Source organism: Physeter macrocephalus, chromosome 16, assembly GCF_002837175.3.
Source record: "Physeter macrocephalus isolate SW-GA chromosome 16, ASM283717v5, whole genome shotgun sequence".
Lineage (NCBI taxonomy): Eukaryota > Metazoa > Chordata > Mammalia > Artiodactyla > Physeteridae > Physeter > Physeter macrocephalus.
Window position 1 is genome coordinate 4,095,991 of NC_041229.1, and position 10,057 is coordinate 4,106,047.

General features: G+C 57.8%; 1 protein-coding gene across 1 annotated transcript in view; it reads right to left on the reverse strand.

Annotated features, from left to right (window-relative positions):
* Nucleotides 1–1,929: 1,929 nt before the first annotated feature.
* ADAMTS15 (ADAM metallopeptidase with thrombospondin type 1 motif 15) overlaps nucleotides 1,930–10,057 on the reverse strand; it is a 23,756-nt gene continuing 15,628 nt past the window's right edge. The window contains exons 5-8 of the mRNA XM_024131355.2: nucleotides 7,292–7,469; nucleotides 5,410–5,591; nucleotides 5,133–5,308; nucleotides 1,930–3,620 (exon numbers count right to left, since the gene is read on the reverse strand). Coding sequence (XP_023987123.1) covers nucleotides 2,846–3,620; nucleotides 5,133–5,308; nucleotides 5,410–5,591; nucleotides 7,292–7,469 — 1,311 coding nt within the window. The 3' untranslated portion in view covers nucleotides 1,930–2,845. The remainder of the gene's footprint in view (nucleotides 3,621–5,132; nucleotides 5,309–5,409; nucleotides 5,592–7,291; nucleotides 7,470–10,057) is intronic.

Sequence of the window (10,057 nt, forward strand, 5' to 3'; positions counted from 1 at the left end):
GGAGCACAGGCTCCGGACGCGCAGGCTCAGCGGCCATGGCTCACGGGCCCAGCCGCTCCGCGGCACGTGGGATCCTCCCAGACCGGGGCGCGAACCCGGTTCCCCTGCATCGGCAGGCGGACGCGCAACCACTGCGCCATCAGGGAAGCCCCGCGACACGGGTCTTAAATACAACTTTATTGGGAGCAGGCCGTTGTCCCCGCAGCGCCCAGCTCCCACGTATACACAGTATACAGAGCCCAGCCAGTACCCAGGTCCTTCCATCCTTCTGCAGTACACATACGGAATGCAAAAGAACCAAACACAAGGGGGTCTCGGTAAACGACAGTGTCTAGTGCCTCCGGGAGCCAGTGCCCAGGCTGGGGGCCCTCGGGCCCCTCCTCCCGTCCTCGGCTCCCCTGCCCCTGCTCCAGCATGGCCAGGCCCACGAGGCTGAGATCCTGCAGTCAGTGCACACGACAGGAAGAGGAGGCAGGGGCTCCTGAGCCCAGACCCTTACTGGTCCACACCCCTCGGAAGAGGCTGCTGCAGCCCCAGAATGTTCCTCTTCTTCCACAGACATGAAAGACCACCTTAACTTTTTCTCCATCACCAGAAACCTGTGCCTTGAGGCTTGTCTCTGCTCAGCCTTGGAGAGTATGGTTGGATTAGTGAAACGGTCCCAGGCAAGACACACCTCCCAAGTTGTCTTGCTCGTACTTCTTTTAAAAAGGAAAAAAAAAAAAGGTAAAAGGAAAACACCACGACAGAAAAGAGCGCTGAGACCCAGCTTACGTCAGGAACGAGGTTAGCTGTCCCTCCTGGAAATGATCCGTCAAGCCGCTCTCCTGGGGGCCAGGCGCCCCCAGTGACAGCACCTCCCTCCCCACCCACCCGGTCCCCGCCCCTTCCGCACGCCCCCGCGCCACCCTCTCCTCAACGAGGAGGGCTGCACCAAGCACAGGGTGCGGTGCTGTCATCAGCTAGCGGGGGTCCACCTCTGCCCTGCAGCCCCAGTGCTCGCTCGGGCAGGGAGGGGGGTTCCTCCTCGCTCCCCTCTTCAAGGGTGGCTGCAGCCCAGCCTCCGAGATGCTCCTGCCCTCCGCCCGCTGCGGGAACTTGTTCAGGGCTCAGCCAGGGTTAGGCTGGGCCGAGAACACCATCCCAGGCTCACCTGGCTGGTCGGCTGGTTTGTGGATTCTGACTCTCCGGGGAAACCAAATAAAAGGGCTGACTGCCTTTCCCAGGGAAGACAATGCTGTGCTGTTACCTCACCGAGGTCCAGGACTCACTACCTACTCTCAGAAGCAGAATCTCCCGTCTTCGTGCTGCGGCAGCTGCACCCTCAAGAAATACCCTGCTTGGCCAAAGAATCCCTAACTCCAAAACATCGCCCCCCTTGGAGCTGTAGGAAACATCCGGTTTCCACTCCGCTACCGTGTCTCCGAGATCCGCTACCGTGTCTCCGAGATAGACAAGTCTCCGGCAGTTCCTACTGGTGGCTGCCAAGGGCCCCTGGGTCAGCTAAGTGATTCCTGGTGTCTTCTGAAACCTGTCCCCGTGGCAGCCGAAGAGAGAGACCCTGTCATCGCATTCGGAGGCCCGGGGGGCGGCCGGGCTGTGGGGAGCAGGAAGCATGCACCCAAGCTCATCTCTGTGTCTGGGGAGCTCCGTCTACAGGGGATGACAGCCGGGGCTGCTGGAAGCACCAGGGTCCCCACTGCCCCAGGGAGGGACAAGGGCGGGTTCCCAGAGAGCAGAGCCTGAGGTAGCAAACAGTGAACCCCGTGATCCAACTGCAGAAACTACAGCCTGTGATGCAACGTGACAGACCCCAGGCCAGACCGCATGTAGCTGTCTGGGTGATGCTCACTTGTTTGTGCAGCACCTGGCCCTTCTGGGCATGTCCCACGTCCCCCTAGTGGGATCAGGACTGTTGCAGTGCTGGGTTAAGGTAACAGCCTTATTTATATCTGGCTCCCTGGAGGAAGAAGCCATCAGAACTGGGGCTCCCTCCTCCCCATCCTAGGGAGACATTCCTGCAAAGCTCAGACCCAGCCCCAGGGACAGCAGAACCCTCTAGATCTCTCCTCAAACTCCCTGCTTCGGGCACAGAACCCATCACCCCAGCATCTTTTTTTCTGATGGTCGGATCCCTCTTGAAGAAGACAACAGTCTCCTCACTGACCACCTACCTCCACCTGCAAAGCCTCAGAGGACACCTATGCGGAAGCCCTCCCACTGGTCTGAAGACTGGACGACACGGGGAGAGGAGGTGACCCTTTAAGGGATGGCCGAGAGTGGGAGGAAGATGAGGAACTTGGGACTGTCCCCCACACACCTCATCCCAAATGGAGCGGCCCAGGCTCCAGGTATACCTGCCCCCTGCCCCTCAGCTCTGCCCACTCCCAGCCAGTTTTCACTGTTCAGTCCACATCGGTCAGAAAAGAAAGTGGCTGAAAGCACCATAAAATCCTGCCTTGTTCAGAGACGGCTCAGAGCCCTGGGGCCCCCTGAAGTTGCCAAGCTGCCGGGCCTTGGCTCTTCCAGCAGCCTGCGGCCTCCCTGACGGGGGCCAAGGTCCCTGAAGTCCTGCTGGGAGGCGCCCATCCTCCAGGTCCCTGGGAGACTGGGCCCGGTGCCTCCTGCCCAGCTCCAAGCACCTCTCAGCCTCACCCCGAGGCTGGCCCCGGAGGAGCCGGGCGTGAGGTAGACTGTGCCTTAGTGACTTAGCTTCCCCGCCCAGGTCCTTGTCCCTGGATGTGGGTGACCTCGTGGCTTGGGCCCCGGCCACTGCCCTCTGCCCGTGGCCGCCCCGGCGGCAGCAGCGCGAGGGGCTGGAGAGTGAGGAGGCGGAGCGCTCCGCTCAGCACGGCCTCAGGACGCAGAAGTCCAGCTCCTGGGGCTTCCGGCGCAGGTTGCACCGGTCCCGGGCCAGCAGCCGCCCTCCGTGCCCCACGCACTTGAGCGGACGCCTCTTGAAGCCCCGGCCGCAGCTCTTGGAGCAGGGGGACCAGGCGCCCAGCTCCCAAGCTGGGCAGGGCTCCCCACAGGCGCGCGTGTCCGCCGGCCGGTGGGCGGCGTCGCAGGCGGATGCCCCGCGCTGCCCGGGGGGCCCGCGACAGTCCACGGGCCGCCGCTGCAGGCCGCCCCCGCAGCTGGCCGAGCACGGCCCCCAGCTGCCCGCCACCCAGCGCGCGGGGGCCCGGGCGTCCGGCTGCTCCACCTGATTGGAGAGGCTGAGGACGCTGTTGTGGAGCACGGAGGGGACCCGGGGGTCCGTGGGCGGCGAGGCCCGGTCCTCCCGGGGCTCCTTGGGCAGGTAGAAGGAGTAGCGGACCCGGGGCGGCGTCATCTTCCCCACGGAGAGCACCTCCACGGTCAGGGGCTCCAGGATGGGCCGCGAGGCCTGCAGGCTCTCCACTGCGGTCCCCGTGCCGCTGTAGCGCAGCAGGCTGCCCTTCACCACCAGGTCCCGCTCCACGGCCGACACCACGAAGTGGCCGTTGAGCAGGTACTTGCCTTGGCTGTTCTTCAGGGCCAGGTAGTTGTCGTCTCCGATCAGCCCTTTGTAGCCGCGCTGGCGGATGTCGATGCTGGAGGCGCCCGCCGGGATGGCGACCACGAAATTGTAGCCGTGCCTGCGGCGGCAGAAGAATAAGCATTAGACCGACGCCTGCAGGAGGCTCTCGCTGCCCTCCGACACCGAGACGGGTTCCCCTTCCCAAACCCCGGGCAGGTCACGCAGGTGGCAGAGTACAGGGCCTGGCCCAGTCCATGGGTCACACACACCGAGAGGTGGGGAGGCTGTCGGTCGGCACATCGGCCAGCCCCCCGGATACGCTGGCTGCACCTATCGCCTCCAGAGGGAGCGGAGATAAAGGGGGAGGACAGGAGGGGCCAGGGCTCGGGCTGATGCAGGGAGGTACACACCCTGCAGTCAGGGACCTACACCAAGCCTTGGCTCGGGCGCCACCTCCCTGGTGGCTTCAAGCAAATCAGCCTCTCTGGGCTCCAGGGGCCTCATCTACGCAATGAGCAGGTTAAAAGAGATGATGTCTCAGCTCCTTCCCGCTCCACTAGTCTATGAAAGGGACACCTGCCATTTAGCCTGTGAAGAGAGTCCGGGGATCTACCTTTAATTCCCAGCCCGGTCTCCCCTGCGGGCCCCTGAGAGACAGCCTGCAACACCATCCGCCTGCAGCACCCAAGTGTCCAGAGAGGTTGCACCCAGGGCTCGGCAGAGGGCACTGTGTCCAGGGGGCAGGCGAGGCTCCTGGACAGCCATCGAGGCCTTACTGCCACCAGCACCTGGACCCCCAAGTCCTCAGAGCCAAGCACACCCCTCAAGTGAGACAGCAGGGACTCTGCATGCCCCTGCTTCTTCCAGAGCTTGGGTCCGGACTTTGCAAGGAGCACATCCCCCTGAAAATAAAGGGAACGTGCTGGACCTCGGAAAGGCAGGAGCCCAGGCTCAGCAGAGACATTTCTTCAGCTGATCTGGGCACCCATCTCCCACGAGGGGGCTCCCTCAGTCCCAGCCATTCACTCCGCCGTCTCCCTGCAGTTTAGTGCCATTCTCGGCTTAATCCTGTCCCCAAGGCCAGGGCCTCAGGCTCAGAAAAGGGGGAGGCTGTCACATCTGTCCCCAGGTACGTTTCGTTAACATCATCATGAACATTTAGTGAGCATTTATTAGGCAGCAGGTACTATGCTAAGCATGTTACTTGAATTAACTCCCTAATCCTCACAACAGCAGGACATGAAATATATTAGCGTCGTACTCACTTTACAAGTGGGGAAATCTAGAATTCTAGAGATTGTGTCACTTGCCCAGCTTCATCCAGAAAATGGGGACCTGGGACTTGAACACAGGTCAGTCTCACTCTAGAATTCTACACAGACCCTAACAACTCTGCCAAATGCCTGAATATCATCTCCAGCCAAGCGGCATCCTAGTCAAGCCTTCGTCTTGTTGGATGAATGAATGAACGAACATCATCCTTGTAGCCGAGCATGAGTGGCCTCTGAAGCAAGGGTACTGGCCAGGATTTGACATTTACTCCATCTAACCCAAGCTTCCGACGCCTGGGGGCAATTCCTGTGGAATTGCCCTCCTTCCCTCCCCCCACCCCCCAGGGCCCAGAACTCACATGGGCTTGGTGAAGAGTCCTGACACCTTCTTACAGCTCTTATTGTCTCCCCCGCACACCCCACATTTGTCGAACTTCTTCTTGGACCCCAGGTTCCCGTCGCAGCCAGCCTTGATGCACTTGCCTTGGACGCAGACCGAGGTGGAGTCAGGGGTACACAGTGTGCCGTCCACCACCTGCAGTGGCCCAGGATGGGGAGAAGAGGAGCGGAGGCAGCTCAGCCTGATGCTCCCCAAGACCTTGCCCCTGCCCTGGTCTCCTGCCCAGGCTCACCCACCTTCGGTGCCAGCACGTAGAAGTAACCGGTGCCGTTGGCTCGGCAGATGAGCTTGCACTTGTCCCGTGGGGAGACGCCCGAGTACTTGGGCACCCAGGCCACGGCCAGGCTGAGCCGGTTCGTGCTGCGATTGTAGCCGTTGAAGGCCTCGCACTGCTCCTCCCGGAAACTCTTGCCAGAGGCTGGGGAGGGGGGGTACAAGCCGGAAGCTAAAGGGAGGGGCAGTCGAGGAGGGGGCAAAGGAGAGACGCCCCCCCCCCGGGGGTGCTCAGCCTCCCCTGGCTCTAAACAGCTCGTCTTCACCCTCAGCCAGGTGGCCCTCATCACTGAAGCCACCCCACCTCAGAGGACCAAGGCAGGCGGGGCCCAAAGGATGCAGGACACAGGTGGTGATGCATCCCGCAGGCAGTGCACCGCCTCTCCCAGTGGTCTGGCCTTAAGTTCCCTCGAACAGGACTCCTAAATAGAACCCCCAGCAGTCTATTGAAACTGCTTTCAGAACGTTCTTAAATGCATAAGATACATAGATAGATTACAGAGAACACCAATTATATTTATATACAACTATCAATATATTTTGAAACATATTTGTGATTTATATGCTTCCTTGCTAACCCATTAAATAACAGGATCCAATAATGAGTCTAAAACCCACTGTAATTGTGAGGTAGTGATGAGCACAGATGCCATTTTAAGGAATCTGCAACAACTGAAAATATGCAACATATGAAAATACCCATGATTTCTAGTGGCAGAGCCACAGGTACTGTGACTAGCGTTGTAGTTTGTTGCCTAATTAAGAGAAATACTAAATTTTGGGCGGAAAGGTTAGGAAAAAAACTACTAAATTTCTAACTGAAGGAAATACTAAATTTTAGATTAAAAGGTTAGTAAATATAGAGATGTCATTTTCCTCCCACCCAAGTTCATGAGGCTTGGATAAAGAATTCCTGCTTGGACTTCCCTGGTGGCTCAGAGGTTAAGAATCCGCCTGCCAATGCAGGGGACACAGGTTCGAGCCCTGGTCCGGGATGATCCCACATGCCGCGGAGCAACTAAGCCCGTGCGCCACAACTACTGAGCCTGCACTCTAGAGCCTGTGAGCCACAACTGCTGAGCCTGCGTGCCACAACTACTGAAGCCCGTGGGCCTAGAGTCTGCAACAAGAGAAGCCACTGCAGTGAGAAGCCCGCACACTGGAACAAAGAGCAGCCCCCACTCGGTGCAACTAGAGAAAGCCCGCGCGCAGCGATGAAGACCCAACGCAGCCAGAAAGAAAAAAAGAAGGAAAGGAGGGAGGGAGGAAGGAAGGAAGGAAAAAAGGAAAGAAAGAATTCCTGCTTGTATACAAGTAAGAATGGTGTCTGAGTTTGAAACTGGGCTGTACCTATCCCAATCTCATTACAAATAGCAAGAAACTGAGTATGTGGAAAAGATGTAATTTACTTTTATCCCAGCAAATTACAGACAGCTGATCGTGGTCTGTAGGAAAGTCAAACAAGGGATATGTAACAGTTCCTTTCTTTCTAAACCATATTATTTCCATTCTGCTATTGTTATTGCAAAGGATTATTCTCAGAAAACAAATTAAAAGCTAACCTATTTAAAAAAAAAAACAAAAAAAAACTTCTGCTTATGAAGATGGGCTTGTCTGTGCTTAACCAAGAGGGTTCTAGTATCCTGTCTCCTTGGGCCATCTAGACTCCCAGCCTCAGCATCAGAGGAAAACAGCCCTGGCAAAGGTGGCCAGGCCAAGAAAGGATCCCAAGGTTTCTGCACATCTGCACGTCCGGACTGTGCCCTGGGAGTGAGAATCTCGACTGCAGGAGCTCTGTGGCCTCCCGCCCACCTCCCCAGCCCGGCCGCGGCCGCGCCCGCTCACCTGAGCTGGGGCAGGACTCCAGGCTGCAGGAGCGGTATTTCACCCTCACTCCCTCGCAGTACTTGCCGCCGTTGGCGGGGGCGGGGCTGCTGCACTGCCTCCGCGCCAGCTGCACGCCCCCGCCGCAGGTGCGCGAGCAGGGCCCGTAGGGCTCCCACTTGGCCCAGGAGCCGTCCACCTGTGAGGAAGGGTCTGTTATGTCCCTGAGGGGTCGGGGCACGGCACCCACACGCTGAGCCTGCCCAGGAGCCCCTCGGGGACAGCCTCCACCGTGCCATCCCACCGGAACGAAACCCACTTTGTGCCACGAGGGAGAAAATGAGCAGGAAATGATCCTGTGCCTGGGACGCACACGACACTTCAGCCCATTAATTAGCGAATGCCCACTGCCCCCAGTTACACACGAGGCCGCGCGCAGGACAGGGCTCCCGGCTGTGGAGTCAGGCAGGCAAGTTCCACCCGGGCCTCTGCCCTCGCCACATGGGTGGCCTTGAGCAAGCAGAGAAACTTCCTTAAGTTTCAGGTGCTTCGGCTGCAAAAATGGGGCCAGCACATCGACCTCGGGTGTGAGGTCAGATGGAAGATTTAAATGATGCGGCATGTGTGAAATTTCCTAGCTCCGCGCTTACCACCGCCAGGGAGCTCGGGGTTTCTCTTTCTGTGTCGTTAGTGTCCTTACAAAAGTCTCTGAGTCTGAAAGATGGCCAGTATAGCGTGTCGCCATAGATATCTGAATATTTTTTTTTGCAAGGTTTCCATAATTGAGACTTTTCACCAAACCAGACCGGTCTTCACCTCAATCCGGGGTTAAATTTGAGAAAGTTTCACTACAAGCAGATGTAATGTTTGTGCTAAGAGGAGATAAAGATAGGAGGCTATTGAGCAAGCCTGAAACTCTGTTTGGCTTTGGGGTGAATTATGCAGTGTTGTTTTACTTTTCAAGAGGGTGGAGAAGCGAGAGAAAATTTATAGTCTTCGTTATGTTTTCCTTAGGATGACAGTAAAGCCAGTTCTCAGCCCTGAATACACACGAGTTGGGCAACAGGGTCCAGGTGTACGAGGCTGGAGGAGAGGCAGTCACGGGTCACCCAAAGCCGCGAACCTGCAAGGAGCCAGTCAGGAACTGGCTGCAGGTAAGACACATACCTTAACTTAGGTAGATACTCAGAGTTTCATCCTGAGGAAGGACACTTTCCCTTAACCCTGCTTTCTCCTCAAACCATAGCCCACCTCATTCATGCCTTCCCTTCCTCAGAGAGTCAGCCAACCTGCTCTTTCTACCTGCACCCTCCCCTGTGCCTTGCAGTACGGGCTCTGTCCCCATCACACCACGGGAGCTGCTCTCTCGAAGGCCAGCAGTGACCCCCCCCCCCCAGAGAATGAAAGAGTCCACGCCCAGGCCCGTGGTCCCCAATCTTCAATATTTAACTTTGCTCCTGTGGCTTCTGAGATGATGCTATGCTTTTTTTTTTTTACCTGGCATCGCTTCTTCCTACCCATTCCTATAGGAAACACTCCTGCCATGTGCCATTCAGTCACTCATTTGCCAAACATTTGTTGAATTCCTACCACAAGCCTGGCACCATGTGCAGCAAACCCCTGCCTTTGAAGCAACTGCATCCCAGCAGGGAAGACAGACCATAAAAATAAGCCTGTGCACATAGTGTCAGATGGGGTTAAAGCCAGCGAGGAGTGAAACCCCTGAAAGGTCCATGCAGAGAAGTGGCAGGACCTGGCTTGCATTTCAAAGGATTCTTCTGTCTGCTCTGGAGGGAACCGTCTGTAAGGAGTAAGGTCAGAAGCAGGGGTGATAATCCACGAGGCAGGGGGCGGTGGCGTGGAGGGGGTGACAGCAGAGGAGCTGGTGAGAAATGGTTAGGCTCTGCATCGATTTCGAAGACAGTCCACAGGGACCGCTGGACACGAGGCTGGGGCAAAGAGGCATTGGCCTGAGCACCTGGAAGACGCCAGAGCAGGTTCGGGGTGGTGACGAGGAGCTGCAGTTTACAGAGGTCTGCATAAATACAGAGGTATTTAGGACGGTCATCGGTCATCCAGATGCGGAGGTGGAGATCCAGGGAGACAGGCAGTGTCCAGGAGAGGGGTCCGGGCAGCAAGCTTGGGAGTCTTCCACATGTAAATGTAAGTGGTGTCTACAGCCAGCGGTCTAGATGCACCGCCTCAGAGGGTGGCGTGGATCTTGACGGGGGCGACGAGGACCGAGCTCTGCAGCACCCACCCCAACGCTGGGAAACAGGAGTGTGGGGAAGGGGCAGCCGGCGGGGAGGAGGGAAACCCAGGCGCGTGAGGCTGTGTCCTCAGGGCAGAGAGCCATGGCCGGGTCAAATGCTGCTCGCAGGTCAGGCAGGAATCACCGAGCAGCAACGTGCAGGTCGTTGGTGGCCTTAAGAAGAGTTATTTCAGAGAAACAGGAGGACTGAAAGCCTGTTTGGAAAGGGCTCCAGAGAAAAGTGGCAAGACAGGCATTGGTGAGAGCCGGTTCATACCACTCTTTCGAGGAACTTTGCTGTAAAAGGGAGTCAAGGAGAGAGACTGATACACGAGAACGGGAAGGACCGTGAGTTTGGTTTGAGGTGGAAGAAACTACAGCAAGCGCGCATCCTGACAGGAACGATCCGACTAAGCAGAGGGGACAATCCGATGCCGCGGGAGACGGGGGACACGGGTTCGTGCCCCGGTCCGGGAAGACCCCACGTGCCGCGGAGCGGCTGGGCCCGTGAGCCATGGCCGCTGAGCCTGCGCGTC